Here is a 17,235-nt window from a genome sequence, read left to right on the forward strand (position 1 = left end):
CTAAATTATAGAGATTATAGACAAATGCACCAAAGCGACTGACAAAAACTGCATTATACGGTTTAACGGTCGCTGGTTTGTTAATCTCTTTATTGTAAGACTACCCTAAGCACAGGTCACATCACCCACAATACCAACACGAAGGGGTTTTGGTCCTCCTTGTTTCATCTTGTGAAAATAATCCAAAATGATATCATTGGCACTCAGCACATACATGGCATTCTGTGTTACCCAAAAAATGTAGCCACCGTTGTTTGTAAAATATGAATACATCCTATTCAGTGTGCATACTGATAGACAAAATGATATTTAGAAACAAGACTCAAAGCTAGCTAAAATGTAAGAAAAATATAAATCTAAAATACAGGAAATTTCCATCTCTAACCATATTGCTGTTTTTATATTCTTTGTAAACAAAGAGAAAAGTGCATTATAATACGTATACCCTTAAAATAAGTTATTCACAGATCAGAATGGATAGAAACAAAAATACTTTTTCCAGTTCAGAAAATGACTTAATTCACTTCTTTTAGCCCCATTTCATTCACTTTATATTTAGCAGAGAGTTCCATTAGCTTCATAAAAGGTGTGTAGATCCTCGAAGAAGTCAGTCTGTTTGAATTAGTGTTGGAAGATGACAGTTCTGAAACTGGAGACGTTGGTGACTTTGACTCTTCACAGTCACGCTGTGGTGGTGGATTCGAATCTGATGCATTTTCTCCAGGACCTGTTGCAGTTTGCTGTGTGTTTGCGGAGAGCATATTGCTATACTGCAGAGGTGTATATTGGAGTAAACTGTATTCTAGTCTGCTTGGGGATCTAAGGACTGGGGTGGTCCTGGACTGCATCAGCGCTGCACGGGGCTGGGCATCGTTTTCCCTGTGAAGAGGAAGCGATGAATTAAACCCCAGACAATGTTTCGGCTGTGTGACCTTTAATTTGTAATGGCAAGCCGATCTAGCTTTACCTAACGGGCAGGTCACAGCCAACTCCAACCTCTTTGGTGAGCGGTTTATTCTCAGGTACACTCTGTACAGACATAAAATACTTCAGCTTGTCTTCATACTCATTATTCTAGGGAAAGGAGCAGAGCACAGCACGCAGTCAGACCAGCAGAGAGAGGACAAGCAGCGTCCATCGCACATGCGCCGCTAGAACTGATGTCCACAGAAGCCTTCCATGCTAACTCCATAATACGGTTCTTGAAGTTGGTTTGGAGACATCAGCTATCATTTGCCAGAGATGTAAAAGTACGCTGAAATAAGCTGGCTAGAGAGGTCGTGTGAATTGGGAAATTTTCAATCCCTCACTTGATTAAAAAAATTGGGAGTGTGACAGACACACAAAGTGTACTAAACAAGAAACAGTGTAACAAGAGTTCTGAGTTTAAACCCCCAGTTCACAATGTTTGGAGAGTTAATTCATGTTTCTCGATGTTTAAGTGCTTAAGAGCCACCAGACCATCCAAATTTGTCCTCATGTGTGCAAGCTATTTAGAACATTATAATGGGTCTTGCTCCTGCAGCTACGTAGTGTCTGGCAAATGTAGTGTGTATTCCACCAAACTTCACAGTAAAAAGAAAAAGAAACAAAAAAAAACAACACCTTCTGTTTGGCATGCTGCTTAGGAGAGAAGTATTGAGAAAAGGCAGTAAAGAGAGATTTAGCACGGTGCCTAGCAGCCCCCAAGTGGCCACGGCATTCAGAGCGTCCCACGCCATTCTCCTCTGAGCCGTTCTGTGCATGTCCAGAGAGTTCAGGGCGACAGGCAGTGAGAAACAGACCCCACGGAGGGGGTTCCACTCTGATTTTACCTCACACTCCACAATCGCTATCCTGTCCAGCAGTTCTGAAATGTACATGTCCTTCTGGGCCACACTAGCTCTGAGCGTTTCCACCTGAGGAAAAAGTCATTGAGCAGACGATCACATTCACACATCCGTCAGACAATACACTGAGGACACTTTATACGATTTGATGATAATGGATATTATGGTTTGGGATTTAATTGCGACATGTATTCCATTTTCATGACACTTATGCCAAACTAACCAATGTTTTACCAAGAATTTCTATTTGTTTACAATATAAATATTTGTTATACACATACACATTATAGCACAATGTTCATTATAGCACATGACCTAATGAGACATGCGTGGAAAGGGTTTCCATAAGGTCTCACCTCTTCAATCATGCCTTTGACCTTTCTCTGTTGGCAGAACACCATGTCATTCAAGTGCTTTATCCTCTCTTTCAGGTCAGATGACTCCTTCTGTAACTGTAAATGCTGAGTCCTGGGAAAGGACACACACCCACTATCAGAACCACGATAAAAATGTATTTCATTAGAATTTCCCACTAGCCGTTTTACTATAGTGCAATTCACTAGAAACCAATGTGCTAACATCAGCATGTACTTTTACTTTGAAATATCGTCCTCACAAGGCCTCTTGTAAAAAAACAAACAAATAAACAAAAAAACACATCGGTCAGTGCTGACTTTTTAATGCCACCCGAATCCGTTTGGTCTCCATTTTCCAAGCTCCGCAAGCGCTTCTCACAGACACAAAGCTTCTCGGTTAGCTGGCCCTTTTCCTGCAAGAAATACAAAACAGAAGCAGTCACGCTCTGTGCCCTTTAAGGTGAGCTTGGGCCAAGGCGGGCCGGCAGGTGGTGGGGGGGGCAGGTGGGGGAGACCGGCGGAGCTCACCTGGGCCATGCAGTCCAGGAGACGCTCCACCTCGTTAATCCTCTGGTCCCTCTCGGCGATCTTTACCTCGGCCAGTCTCACGTTGGTCTCCGCCTCTTCCAGACGGCGAGTGTAGTCCTCCAGCTGGGCCTTGGGTCGAACAGAGCACGCGGCGTTCATATTTGCTTAATGTTTATGTGCTTTTTCTTTTCCTTTTTAAAAAGAATGCTAGAGTATGTTAGAATCCTCAGTTTGAGCAAGAGGTTCAGATTCAGAGTTTTGAGACGCTCCCCCAGTTTTGAGATGCACCTCCAGTTTTGAGACGCTCCCCCAGTTTTGAGATGCACCTCCAGTTTTGAGACGCTCCCCCAGTTTTGAGATGCACCTCCAGGAATGTTCCAATTGCCTCAAAAAATATATCTATGTGCCACTAGGAGGAGCAACTGTCATACATTTTCATACAACTGTCATAAGACTTATGTTATTTTTTTTTTTAGTTATTTGATTAAAAATGACAATCCTATATCCCAAGGGGTGATTGTGAGCATGTCATCATTGTGCTTGTGCAAGTTACATGGGTGGTTGTCATAGTGGTTCCGTGAATTCAATTTGTACAATGTGGTTGTGTAACTTGAATTTACAATTAGTAATGTGTGCTATGCAAGTTCAAAGTGTAGTTTTCTGAGCGGTTGTACAACTCAGAGTACCCTTGAGTTGAAATTCAGTCTCCTGTGTGTTTGATGCACTGTGGTTGGATGTACCCTGAGAGCTTCAGTCTACTGTGTGTATTAGATGCACTGTGGTTGGGTGTACCCTGAGAGCTTCAGTTTACTGTGTGTGTTAGATGCACTGTGGTTGTGTGTACCCTGAGAGCTACAGTTTACTGTGTGTTAGATGCACTGTGGTTTGGTGTACCCTGAGAGCTTCAGTCTACTGTGTGTGTTAGATGCACTGTGGTTGTGTGTACCCTGAGAGCTACAGTCTACTGTGTGTGTTAGATGTACTGTGGTTGGGTGTACCCTGAGAGCTTCAGTCTACTGTGTGTATTAGATGCACTGTGGTTGGGTGTACCCTGAGAGCTTCAGTCTACTGTGTGTGTTAGATGCACTGTGGTTGGGTGTACCCTGAGAGCTACAGTTTACTGTGTGTTAGATGCACTGTGGTTTGGTGTACCCTGAGAGCTTCAGTCTACTGTGTGTGTTAGATGCACTGTGGTTGTGTGTACCCTGAGAGCTACAGTCTACTGTGTGTGTTAGATGTACTGTGGTTGGGTGTACCCTGAGAGCTACAGTCTACTGTGTGTGTTAGATGTACTGTGGTTGGGTGTACCCTGAGAGCTACAGTCTACTGTGTGTGTTAGATGCACTATGGTTGGGTGTACCCTGAGAGCTACAGTCTACTGTGTGTGTTAGATGCACTGTGGTTGGGTGTACCCTGAGAGCTACAGTCTACTGTGTGTGTTAGATGCACTATGGTTGGGTGTACCCTGAGAGCTACAGTCTACTGTGTGTGTTAGATGCACTGTGGTTGGGTGTACCCTGAGAGCTACAGTCTACTGTGTGTGTTAGATGCACTGTGGTTGGGTGTACCCTGAGAACTACAGTCTACCTACAGTCTACTGTGTGTTAGATGCACTGTGGTTGGGTGTACCGTGAGAGCTTCGGTTTCCTGTGTGTGTTTCCTCTGAAGCTCCTGTAGCTTCTCCTCATACTCCTGCTGCAGCTTGGCGTTCATCTCTCTCAGAGCACGTACAGTGGCCTCTTTAGAGGCCTCCATCTACACAACCCCACAAATGTAGAAACAGTGAGTAAACATAACTATAACCATGTATACGCACGCATGCAAACCAAATGCCTGCTTATATAAAAGGGAGACAGAAAGTCAATTTTGTCCTTTACTCTGTGTGTGTGTGTGTGTGTGTGTGTGTGTGTGTGTGTGTGTGTGTGTGTGTGTGTGTGTGTGTGTGTGTGTGTGTGTGTGTGTGCGCGCGCACCTGCAGTTTCAGTGCGCTGTTTTCAGCCTGGGCAGCAGCTAGTTGCTTCTCTCGCTCTCTCAGTCTCTCCTCGGTCTTCTCGAAGGAGGCGCGGAGGGCCCTCATCTCCTCCCGGTTCCCCACGCGGCCCTGACAGCTCTCCAGCAGGGACTTCTGCAACGACCCCCAGAGAGCCACGGCCCCTCAGCACACGCCTACCCATACCACCTCCAACACTGAGCACAGCTCCCCTGTGCATTCAAAAGAACGCTGCACATGCACCCGCTCGGGTGACAGCGACTGACCCAATTACTGGTTTGCGCCCAGAGCGGCTTGGGAATGGCCACAGCCTGTGGGTGCTCCACTATGGCTTTTGTGTGGCTGCACATATTTGATTCGCAGGATAAAGCTTAGCCTGCCAGACTGGTTAAGCATTGTCTCCCAGTACTCTCACTTTCAGCAAATGTCAACATGCTGAAGTAGCTATATATATATTATATATAATAATATTATTATTATTATTATATATAATTAATTTTAAAAGTGTCAATTATGGTGTCAATCTCAATGCCAAAGTGTCAATCGCGGTGAAATGGGTTTGTTTCTCTGGCAGGACCTTGAGGGGGTGCGCGGGGCCGACCGTTTACCTGCAGGTCGATGTTGGCCGATATGAGGGAGCTGTTCAACTGGTCGAAGTTCTCCAGAGCCGCCCGGCCCGTCTTCACCTCCGCCTCCAGGTAGTGCTTCTGGGAGTTGGCCAACTGCAACGCACGCAGAAGAGACACATCGCTGGATTAGCAAACGCGGCTTCCGAAGGTGAATGCGACAGGCCGAGCGAAAGACGACCTCTGGAGCGTTCAGGAAGACTGACGTTCCTTAGGTTCTCACCCTCAGCTCCTGGGAGAGTTTCTGCATTGACTGTTGCATCCCTCCGAACTGACCATACATTCGCTCTCTCACCTTCTCCAAGGAGTCCCGCACCTGAAAGACAAGCGACACTCTGTCCACACCATTTCCTATTAGAGTTCAACTCACCTGTTTTACTACAAAGATGATGTTAAAGGGTAACATCAGATGCAAAGTAAGTAGTCTGCGTAATAAAGGCATAAAATATTTGATTCTCTTGAGATATCTACCCTCATGTACTAATACACACAGTATGCTGCTGGGGACGAACTTGGGACATTTTTATTTTAGAATCCAGAACCATCTCCCTCAGCGAGGTGCCCCTCCCCGGGGTCCTACACTCTGCCTCGTTCATGTCCTCTCTGTGCCTTCTGTACTCACCTCGCGGATGTACCTCATCTCGTCCCTCAGATGACTGACGGGCCAGTTGCGAGCCATCACTTCCTGTTCCTGGTGCTCTCCCAGACGCTGCACCACACCAAACACTCTGGGCTCCGACAGCGTCCCCCGCTCCACACCATCGATCGAGCTGTAGGAGGGCTGAGAAGGACAACACCACACGGGTCAAATTTCCATCGCCGGGCATGTGAGTGTGTGTGTGTGTGTGTGTGTGTGTGTGCACGCAGAAATGAGCGCAGATTAAACATTGCTGCTGTGTTTGGGACTGTGAACATTTGGGTAAAGGCATATTTGCTTGCGTGTGTGTGTGTGTGTGTGTGTGTGTGCGCGCACTTATCCGCACGTGCGGGAGCACCTGCAGCTCCTCGACACCAGCGAAAACAAGCAGACCAGTGTGTTGTTGCTGGTGTGGAGGGCACACTGGGGTCTCTGCATGCGCACGCTCAGACGTCCGTGCACACAGTGATGCTGACTGGTCAGATCCGGTACTCGGAAAACGGGCAGTGACAAAAGAAAAGAAAAAACGGGCCCATGCGGCGGTGTCCAGTTTCAGCGAGGCAGCCAGCGGCACACAAAGCGTGTTCTGCCCCGAGCCTGCCTGACCCGGAGTCTCGGCTACGCACATCCAACGCGCAAATGCGGAAGAAAAGTGGATGGACATAAGACAAGCTCGTCATAAGACTCATAATGATATCATCAGGGAAGCATCTGGCATTCTGAATGTGAAAGCATCAGAGCTATGCATCATGGGCACGTGGCGTGGATTCGGTTCATGAAATGTCAACTTCCCGATGAGTCAGGTGATGAGAGGAAATGGCAAACAAGACAAGCAGTGGCAGTCCGCAGAAGACACCAGCGTCCGTGCATACGCAGAAGACACCAGCGTTCGTGTATACGCAGAAGACACCAGTGTCCATGTATACACAGAAGACAACAGTGTCTGTGTATACGCAGAAGACACCAGCATCCGTGTATACGCAGAAGACACCAGCGTCCGTGTATACGCAGAAGACACCAGCATCCGTGTATACGCAGAAGACAACAGTGTCCGTGTATACGCAGAAGACAACAGTGTCCGTGTATACGCAGAAGACACCAGTGTCCGTGTATACGCAGAAGACACCAGCATCCGTGTATACGCAGAAGACAACAGTGTCTGTGTATACGCAGAAGACACCAGCATCCGTGTATACGCAGAAGACAACAGCATCCGTGTATACGCAGAAGACAACAGTGTCTGTGTATACGCAGAAGACACCAGTGTCCGTGTATACGCAGAAGACACCAGTGTCCGTGTATACGCAGAAGACACCAGCATCCGTGTATACGCAGAAGACAACAGTGTCCGTGTATACGCAGAAGACACCAGCGTCCATGTATACATAGCGTCTGTGTACACAGCAAAAGCCTCAGCGTTTTTAGGAACTCCGTTTCCTTCTCTTTACATTAATAACTACCACAAACTTAAACACGAGTGTTATTGGTGAAAGCACACACCAGAGCTCATCCACTGACAGTGTTGGCACAGCAGCTCATATTAGGTGTGTTTTGGCCGCTGAAGCGAGCACGCACCTTGTCGTCCACGGGTGACTCCCGGCCCTGCGGACTCTCTCTCTGCATAAGGCCGTTCTTCCTCGTCCATGAGTTCCTCACCGTCTTCCCTTCCTGCAACACAAACGCACAGAAGCGCTCGTTGATGAGCTCCTCAACATTGTCAAATGAAAACCCACCATCCACTATGGATGGAGTAAGGAGGCTTGACATTATGAATCCAGCTGTTGTGGCACAGAAGGTTTTTTTTGCACGTCGCATGGTTGTGCCTCATTTTACAAATTGTAGGCCGTAATGGATCATCAGACGGACCAAATGTCGCTCTATTCTGAGAACTACACTGCAACGTGAAAACGGAAGGACGCTGAATTAATCAAAAGCACGTGTTTGCACAGATCCAGGAAACGGTATTCCCCATTTTAAGCCAAGCACATACTTTCATACAGCTGTAATCGGGTTTGCATAGTGGTCACGCCCCTTTTTGCACAAGTTCCATCACAATGTAGTGAGGAATTTAGAGAGGAAAAGAATTTCAGAATTACATACAAACATCACCACAACTCATGCAGCTATAGGCAATAAGCACTAAGACTAAAGACTAAAACCAGTATTCCCTCTCTCAACATTCCCCAATGTACAGACAGACACATTCCCACAAAGACACTCCACAATATTTTGTCTAGCGAGTCTCCCCCCCCCTCCCCCCAGAGTGCACTAATTAGCTCTGGAGCGACAGAATAGGCGTGGTCATATCTAGTAAAGATAAGAGAACAAGGAAGGCAGTGTTGTTCACAGTCCTTCATCGTGTCTCACACACAGCGGGGTTTGCTCTATAACCAGCATGAATGACCCAGGCCTGGGAATCTAAAAACACACCAGTAAATCGAAACATCCTCAAAAGAACCCACACGGACCACCACTGCTTCTTCCAACTATACCCTGCGTATCTTTTTACATTATTTCGTAAAGCACGAGAACAGAGCATTTCACAGGTGGTCATTAGATGTTTGATCTTTGGAACCTTGAGACGTGACTTCCTAACATCCATGATGTAACCTCAGACAGACCGATAAGATAAACCAGCAACAATCTCAATTGTAGAAGCATGCTTTCAGTATCGATTACCTTTAGTATTGATTATTTTATTATCCGGCATCACAACCAAATTAAATTTTTTTAGCAAAACTCATCAGATCTGCAAATCAGTTTACTGACGTTTTTGTATGTTTAGACTAGTGAAACTTTATTTAGGCAACGCTGCTCATTAAGTCACTGGAGAAATCTCCCTTGTGCGTGCAATGGTCTTCTTTACTCTCCTCCAGAGCATGCGTTCTGTAGTCTCCCTCTACTCATGTGCAACAGGTGGTGTTCACCTTAACAGAACGTTCAAGCTGCCCAGCGCACCCCCAGTTCCTATTAGGGTGTTTGACCGAGTGAAGCTGATCTCAGATCTGTCTGAAAGGGCGACTCCTAGCCAGGGTGCAGCCGCTGTAACCGACCCGTATCAGGCGATGCGTGGCCCCGTCTCCTACGCAGGATTGGATTACCGAACACGGCCTTTTTCATTTCCTTGGCGATCACTATCAACATGTCATTGTTGCATTAGTAAGCACATAGCTGTTTTAAACAGCAGACAGCTCAGCTCGGCCTCCTCCTTCTGCGCAGCTATCTGGTCGTGCCTGTTTTCTTTACTCTGAGTGTGTTTCTCCCTCACACACACTTGTTCTCCCTGTGCTGGTTTCATGCTGGTGGCTGCGTCACACATAATTGCGGCCTGTGTTTGAAGGCCGTGTTTTGTTTTTGTTACCTCTTTGGACTGAAAGCAAAAATCCATTAAAAATGCAACCATGGCAGTCCCGAAACGCCCATGCGAGGTTGCCAGCTGCAGTCTGCTACGCACTCGTGAGCAGACTCATGCAAAACGAAGAGGCTCTGTGATCGATGGTCTAAACTACTACATACGTACTTCACTTCACCTAAAGATGAAGCCGTCAACACTGGCTTCATCTCACACAGAGCTGGCGGCCTGACTTCAGGTTCACAGCAGTCCTTTCTCACCGACCTACGGCAGCAAACACCCTGGCGTACGAAAATGTCAACACACTGCTGCGTCACGAAACTCCGAAGCCTAAAAAAAAAACAATAAACAACACATCGCGTCCTGAAATGATGCCCTTGGAAACACGGGGGGGTTGAGCTGGCTGGTTGGAGCAGGCATGAGGGATAAGCGGTTGGAATTTGGTGGTTGGTGACGCAGATGAAGATGGTGACGACAGCCTCACTCTCACTGCGCAGTTGCCTATGTATGGTAGAGTATAGTTGCAAGTACCCGCCGCTGCCATGGACACCATGGGAAGAGCGCCATGGGAACAGTGCCATGGGGGCGGTGCCTAAGGATGTGCAGCTATCAGCGTAATGGCAGAAGCCCCGTGCAGTTATCACTGGAACTCTGAGCAGCAGGAGGTGTTGAGTGGCGAGAGGTGAACACCAGGCCGTGGTATAGAGGTCACACTCACACGCAAGTGTGGCGGGCACTACGCTGACCCTCCTCCCCTCGCTGTTATAATCACCGCCCCAGGTACGCGCTCCTGTCACAGGCTGACCATAACAATATGTGCTGTAAGAAATATAGTTCTGCCCCTGGAAAACAGTCAGCTCGATTACATGCACCATGCTGGTGGCTGCAGAAGAACAAGGAGGTGCTTTAGCGTACAGTCATGTGAGCACGAGGAGGGTCGACAACACACGACACCCTCTACTGCTCCTGTTTCACACAGTCTGTAACATAGCAGCTGGCACGGCTGTGTGTGTGTGTGTGTGTGTGTGTGTGTGTGTGTGTGTGTGTGTGTGTGTGTGTGTGTGTGTGTGTGTGTGTGATGAGTAAGGGGACACAGTCCACAGTCCACTGTGGAGACACGCTCTCTCTTTTATCACGTTCTGATGGCGAAGTACACAGCGATTACGCCATTCAGAGACCAGTTCCTCTTGGTATGTGTATGCACACCACACCCTTAGGATGAGCACAGTAAATCTCTGAGGTTGCAGTTTTCTTTTTTTTGTTTTTCGAACAGTATGTTGGAGAAAGTGATGTTGAAATGGGGGGAGAGGAAATCAAAGGGCAGCGGGGAAAAAAATGAGGTCAGTCAGTGAGAGACAGCTGACCAATAACGTGGCTGAACTGGCTTCACTTCCCAGAGCCAGTGTGGATGATTCCATGTGACCTCGTCCTGTGTCGCATCATCATATCAGTTCTGGTAAACTTCTCAGAGACGAGCAAAGCAAGAAAAGAGAAATGTGCTGTGATCTAACCAAAGGAAGAAGGAAATGTCTTCTAAACAATGTCTTCCAAGAGGAAGAGAGAGACACCTACAGAGTTTTGGGGGCCTTTCGTCCTCTCATTATGGCGGCTGGAGGTCTCCTCAGGTCGCAGGGTCAGTCGGAGACGTCTGATTCCTCGCTAAATGATTCAGTTTAAAAAAAAAACACACGAAAAACAAATTAGTTAAAATCTAAATCATTAGTCCAAGTCACAAACTTATAATTGCCACTACGAAACATTTTCTCTCTGACAGACCTTGATCAGACGTGTAAATATTTTTCTTAATGTCTGTGCAATTTCTCTTAGTCCCCTTGTCATGACACATTCTGAAACTATGAAGGCCAGCTGACATTTATTAAATTGTGACTTACAAGATTTTCTCAAGACAAAGTGACAATGTTCAGGGCCATCAGAATACAGCGAGCATCCTCTGGGAATCTACTGAGAACATTCTGAGAATTTTATCAAAACGCACGATCTGCATCCATGCAAGCAGTCTCATTCTCGTCTGGTTCATAATTTTAAAGCCAAAATATTTTGGCAAGTCTAACTCTTTAGAGATTTAACTGGAAATGAGGTAAACTGGAGTTTATTCATTTAGCATGTAAGTTTTTCCATTCTGTTATCAGGTAATTCAGTAAGAAATCATGGTGCTGTCGGAGGATGCGATGCGTTACATTGTTGACGTGTATGATAGCGGTGTTTACAAGATTCAGGAAATACTCTGGTGCCAGACTCAAATATGAGATTATTCTCCCTTCAACTCCTTTTGGCAAGTCTTTGAGAAAACCTTCTGTTCTGTCACTATCCTTAACGCCTTTATCATTAATTTTACTTCAATACTGATTATTAGGAAAAATGATTTTGTAGAAAAATGTTAAATCAGTGGATAAAAAAAAAGTAAATCAATGGATACATTTTTAGACATCTGTATTCCTGACAGAAAGACCCGGCGTGCGTGTAAAAGTAAAAATGGAGGCAGAGTTCGATGTTTGTGTGCTGGACGCTGGCCATTGTTTACATGCTTCAGCAGCTGACACAGGAAGGGAGGGAGTCAGGGGTAAAAGGGCAGCTCAGTGTCAGACACGAATGAGAGACATCCCAGCCACAGTCCCCAGCCACAGTCCCCAGCCACAGTCCCCAGCCACAGTCCCCAGCCACAGTCCCCAGCCACAGTCCCCAGCTGCAGCTTCACCACACTTGCAGGACTCCTGCAGAAGTTAATCCGTGTGCTTCTTGGAAGGCTACCGGGTAAACGGCAACTGTTCCAAACTGTGGTGTGTATGTGTGTGTGTGTGTGGGTTTACTCTATACGACTCCTCCTTGGCTTACGGCGCAAACAGCTCACGCCTTGCGGGCTAATAAAGGGGTGGCTGTGTGTGCACACACACAACTGAACACCTGCCACAAACAGCATAACACCAGTTCCTAATTTACACATAGAGCCTCCTGAGAACTTGTGACATTTCATTTGAAAATAAATATCAAAAATCTCCATTCACTTCTGAAAAGGAGTGCCTTTTCAATTTGCCAATACAGAAACTTCCATTACCTATGGGCATTTCTATACAAATAACATAGACCTGTAGCGACAGTCATGAAAAGCTATTGTCAATTGTCTTTTTGGCATTTGTTGTTGACTTTTCTGGGGCTTAGCCGAGAGGCTTTGTGTTGATTAGCTGTAAAGAGGGCTCTCAGGGCCAGCCGAGTACGGCTACAGTCAATTCAATGCCAGGCACTGATAAAATAAACATGACCAGTTTCTGGACCTCAGACAGGAGGCTCTTATTACAGCCCTGATGTGCTAAACATATCCCTGAGCTGACATAGAAACTGGAGGATGATTAACCATGATGTGTGAGGGGTGTTAAAATCTAGCCTAGAGGGGTAGAGACAATCGGGTGGCCGGAGAGAGGGAGAGGACTCTGAAGACAGAAGGGGGGGGGGGGGGGGGGGGGGTGTGGAGGGTGCAAACAAGCAAACAGACCCAAGAGCTCACAGGCCCTGACGGTTGTGCAGATGGTCAGAGCTCAGAGAAAGATTGAGAGGGGAAGGCGGAGGAAGTTAAGAGAGGAAGCCGGCCGCCGGGGCCCCTTACCTCATTGTCCTGGTCCAGGGCAGCAGTGGTGGTGGTGGTGGTGGTGGTCAAGGACCTTGGTGTGCCATTTCGCATCATGTCTCCAGGTCACGGTCGTTCTCTCTCGGAGCACGACAAGCACACATACGCACACGCGCTCACCGAGATCAGCAGCACCCACTGCTGAAGGCTACTCGCCACCGAGCGAGTGAGTGGGGAGAAAAAAAAAGTTGCACCTCAAATCAATGGTCCCACTCCAGAATTCCTTCCTCCGGAAGATAAGGCAGAATGGGGAGAGAGAGGGAGAGAGAGAGGGAAAAGGCCCGGTATTCCAATGTGCATGAAGGCTAAGGAAATGTAACCCTCCCTGCTGTGGAAAGGAAGCCCAGAGTGACAACGTTCCATACAAGCACATACACACACACACACACACACACACACACACACGCACACACATCCACACACACACACGTGCACACCCACACAAGCTCCTCCTGAAAAGAGAGAGAGAGAGAGAGAGGGAGGAAAAGAGTGAGCGCGACAGAGACAGAGCGGACCTGGACAGAGAAAGTAAGAGGAGGGCAGAGTGAGAGAGAGACATGAAGAGAGAGACAGAAAGGGGAGAGAGAGAGAGAGAGAGAGAGAGAGAGAGAGAGAGAGAGAGAGAGAGAGAGAGAGAGAGAGAGAGAGAGAGAGAGAGAGAATGAGAGCAAACTATGTGGGCCGGGCCTCTCACTGGACCTGTCCGTCTACATTTCACTTACTCATCCAGCTCCTCCCTCTTGCCCGGGGGTTCAGTTCTTTGTTTCTCTGGCTACTACTGCTACTATTGCCCCATGGATGGAGGCCCCTCCACTTCCACGCCCAGGGTGGAGGAGATACTGCACCTGTGTAGAATCAGCATATCCTGGCAAAAAGAAGCACCCTTCGTCCTTTGGCTGTTGTGGAATAATATTCATTCTGACTTTCAGTTTAGTTAGTTAGTGAAGTTGTATATGCCTGTAAATATATTTAGTTGGGGAGATGGGTGTTGACAAGCCTTGTTTTTACAGCTAAACAAACATGCTTGTATTTGCAGTGCACAGAACAAACACATTCATGACGTTTTGAAGAGTTGTCGACAGCCTGTTGATAGCATAATTTTAAATAAAACATTTTTAAGTCATTGATTCCAGTACAAAGAAGTTACCAAGATCTTAACATATGGGTTAAGTAATGAACTGTGTGATTTTGTTGATTAAAAGAAATGGCATAGTAAACAAGATGTTTAATAAGTAACCAGTCACCAAACAGTACGCTGCAGCTGAAGAATTATTAACCAGCTTGTTTTTTTTTTTTTTTTTTTTTTTTTTGCTGCACCGAAACCATTTATGTCAGAAGATCCAATGCACGAAAATTGGGTGTAAATTCAATTTCGCATTCCTAGGGCCCATAGAGTCCAATGTTATGCACCAATGTTATGACACACATCTGGAACACCCACTCACGTGCAGGAAACATTCAGCACATTCCGCCTTTACCTTCAAAGAAGCTCTTCAGTACAAAAGGGCTTATCTATAAGTTCAGTAATAAGCATGGAAACCAGGTGCTTCAGACTAAATATGCATTTAAGAAAATGGCTTCACGTGTTCCCACCTGCATGAGGCGTCAGTAAACCATGAAGTCCAGCGTCTACGGGTAAGTTCACAATCTCTCAATAGGCCTGTGTTTATAGACATCAAATGGAATCCCTGAGTTACTGCCAAATTGTGCTCTGTCTATGTCATCCTATTGTTCCAGCCGTGGAAGTTCTGACCTCACTGGTCATACTAGAAGTGCAGGATTCCCGCGGGGCAGCGTGGAGTAGGGGAGGTTCCTGGCCTCGGCAGAGAAACGGCAAAAGCCATCATTACATCTTCAATACGGAGTTCTTATTTAGCAGCAGTTTCTCTGACTAATAGAATACTCCCCACACAAGCTGCACCCGAAACCGTGTAGCACCATACTAAATAGTAGCCTACTCCCTTATTGGGCACTGTCAGAAATAGACCTACAGAACATGCTATTGAAACGGCAACATAGTAATTTGTCTGTGACGTATTAGTGTGCCATTTGCTCTATTATAACCTTATTCACACCGTCAATGACCAGAACCAGAACAAGAATCAAAGGTTTACCCTGTATTAACGTGATCTAGGTTACTTTATTTAAACCACAATACTGAATGATTTGGCTTAGTACATTTTCTAACCACCTTCTTTATACATACATACCTACATACATAAACACACATACATACCTACATACATAAACACACATACATACATACACATACATACAAACAAACACACACACACACACACATATATATATATATATATATATATATATATATATATATATATATATATATATATATATATATATATATTATACATAAGTGATAGCTACTTTTCCACTGATTTGACTCCTTGGACATATTGATGCTATTTAGTTAAAATAGTGATGTTTACTGAAGCTATTTCAACATAAAATACACGCTGAAATGAATGTATACAGTAATTCAGCATGTACTTTCACATAGGTTTTAACCAGGGTAATTACGCAATCATCTTTTCAAAAAACCCTACCTAATAATTTATAATCTCATGATCATGGGGGTGGTGGGTTGTTTGTGGTGCCTCACTATCCCAAGAGGTGATGTGTTAGCCTACTTGATAACGCAACTTCCCCGTAATGGGTCATTAATGGGTCAACTTAAGCATGTAAATGGAGGAAGTGATTTACCACTTATCAAAGATTTATAGGCGATTTTCGCAGGATATTCATACGTGTAACAATTATAATGTTTAAAGTGACAAAACTGGAACACGTCCTAAATGTTTCCACATACACAATTAGGGTCAGGAAACAAAGACGGACACAATAAGCTGGAGAGGTCCGTATAGCAACAAGAGGAACGTGACACTGGGCTCGTTTTCCAGCACTCAGCAGATCAAATCGGCCTCGAACCGCTTTACTAAGGTCGTATGACATTGTTACCAAAAGAAGTTATTTCGTAGTCAACAGAAGTGCTTCAAAAAGTCAAAACACGAGCAGCAGCGACGATGTGAGACATTAGTCTTTAGGAAATTAGTCTTTAAGAGACGCACTTGGCTGAAGAGGTATTAGGAGTCACGGGTGACTGAAATATAAGGCCCTCATAACGGATTTGAAGATGAAGCACATTGTGTGGAAACAATATTCAAACAGGCCTATATCTGTATATCACATAAGAAATATTAAAACATGTAAAATAAAAATAAAAGATTGGTATTTGACTCAGACTTTTGGACTCTTGACTTTGTGTAGTCGGTTTAGTCAGACGTCCGTGGCGGGATCGTCTCAGAGCTGGCGCGTGCGTGTTGTGCAGGTGTGTGCAGGTGTTTTTACCAGAGACGGCGACAGTGTTTATCCAGCGGTGCCGTCGTCACGGAACATTGTGTTTTGGCGACTAACCTGTGCTTTCTCTCGCCTCGGGCTGAAACATGTGCGTCCCAGCGATGGCACCTACTGTCTAGACCGCACAAGACGCAAAAGAAAGGAATAGTTGCGTAATTTGGCTGCAGAAGAGCGCGGGACCTTGCCGCAGGTCATTCAGACGCGACGCCTTCCTCGTTAACAGTATTCTTCTGTGTGGCATTTAAAGAAGTCAAAATACGTTCCAGTGTACAACAGACTTGCCACATATATTGGTGGTTGATCATGAAGACATGCTCATTTGTGAGGTGCATGCAATAAGAGGCGAAGAAAGCACATATTAGCAACTCTTCGCTTTCCTTCACAAGTTCCAGAAAGTAGTTGTGAAGGCACACGACTGGACAAAGCAAATGCAACAGCTTTCAAACACCCGGACGGCTGTTGCAGGAAACCTATACATTCAGAGGACGAAAGCAAGCGGAATCTAATCCGTGTCTTCACCTTGGGACACAAAGTGGGTGGGACAGAGAGACTGAAGGGCCCACGGCTTCCCTTCCTCTCCCTCCATTTATGTGTGGGATGGCCAGACCTGTTCTGAAGCCCATCTGTTAAGGGCTGCTACATTCCACTGGGGTTCATTGGGTTGTTGGCACCTCATCATAAAGGCTGACGCCCGCTGGGGGCCACGCGCCCTCTCACAGGGCCCGCCAACATGCCAGTTAATCAGTCAGCCACTTCAGAACACTAGCTTCTGCTCACTGGCATGCTATCACTACTTGCTTTGCCTTCTCGGATTGTGATACGTCTGTGTTATTTGTATGTAACTGACCTTGAGGTGGTCCCGGTTTTAGAAGTGAGTCACTGGTGGTTCAGTCATGGGC

At 46.1% G+C, this 17,235-nt stretch overlaps 1 protein-coding gene across 2 annotated transcripts; it reads right to left on the minus strand.

The window, feature by feature from the left end:
* Positions 1 to 69: 69 nt before the first annotated feature.
* myzap (myocardial zonula adherens protein) lies at positions 70 to 15,144 on the minus strand. Of its 2 annotated transcripts, XM_076997282.1 has the most exons (15): positions 13,681 to 15,144; positions 12,938 to 13,410; positions 10,891 to 10,977; positions 7,542 to 7,634; positions 5,952 to 6,110; positions 5,553 to 5,645; positions 5,312 to 5,425; positions 4,686 to 4,838; positions 4,343 to 4,468; positions 2,714 to 2,842; positions 2,504 to 2,598; positions 2,186 to 2,297; positions 1,815 to 1,898; positions 968 to 1,074; positions 70 to 879 (listed from the first exon to the last, which is right to left on the minus strand). In XM_076997282.1, exons 2-15 carry the CDS (start codon positions 13,013 to 13,015, stop codon positions 516 to 518), a joined length of 1,794 nt encoding a protein of 597 aa, XP_076853397.1. In that variant the 5' UTR covers positions 13,016 to 13,410; positions 13,681 to 15,144; the 3' UTR covers positions 70 to 515. The 2 variants fall into 2 exon arrangements, with proteins under 2 accessions (XP_076853397.1, XP_076853406.1); XM_076997291.1 differs by lacking the exon at positions 13,681 to 15,144 and having other exon boundaries at positions 968 to 1,029; positions 12,938 to 13,590.
* Between the last annotated feature and the right edge of the window lie 2,091 nt (positions 15,145 to 17,235).

The sequence above is a fragment of the Brachyhypopomus gauderio genome, chromosome 1, assembly GCF_052324685.1.
Source record: "Brachyhypopomus gauderio isolate BG-103 chromosome 1, BGAUD_0.2, whole genome shotgun sequence".
Lineage (NCBI taxonomy): Eukaryota > Metazoa > Chordata > Actinopteri > Gymnotiformes > Hypopomidae > Brachyhypopomus > Brachyhypopomus gauderio.

What these genes read in the sequence shown, in the direction of transcription:
- myzap (XM_076997282.1), bottom strand. Translation starts at nt 13,015, where the DNA reads ATGATGCGAAATGGCACACCAAGGTCCTTGACCACCACCACCACCACC. An exon ending in GATTCGGGTGGCATTAAAAA is followed by an intron (nt 2,298 to 2,503) that starts GTCAGCACTGAC and finishes GTCCTTTCCCAG; the next exon opens with GACTCAGCATTTACAGTTAC. An exon ending in TAGCGATTGTGGAGTGTGAG is followed by an intron (nt 1,075 to 1,814) that starts GTAAAATCAGAG and finishes TCCTTTCCCTAG; the next exon opens with AATAATGAGTATGAAGACAA.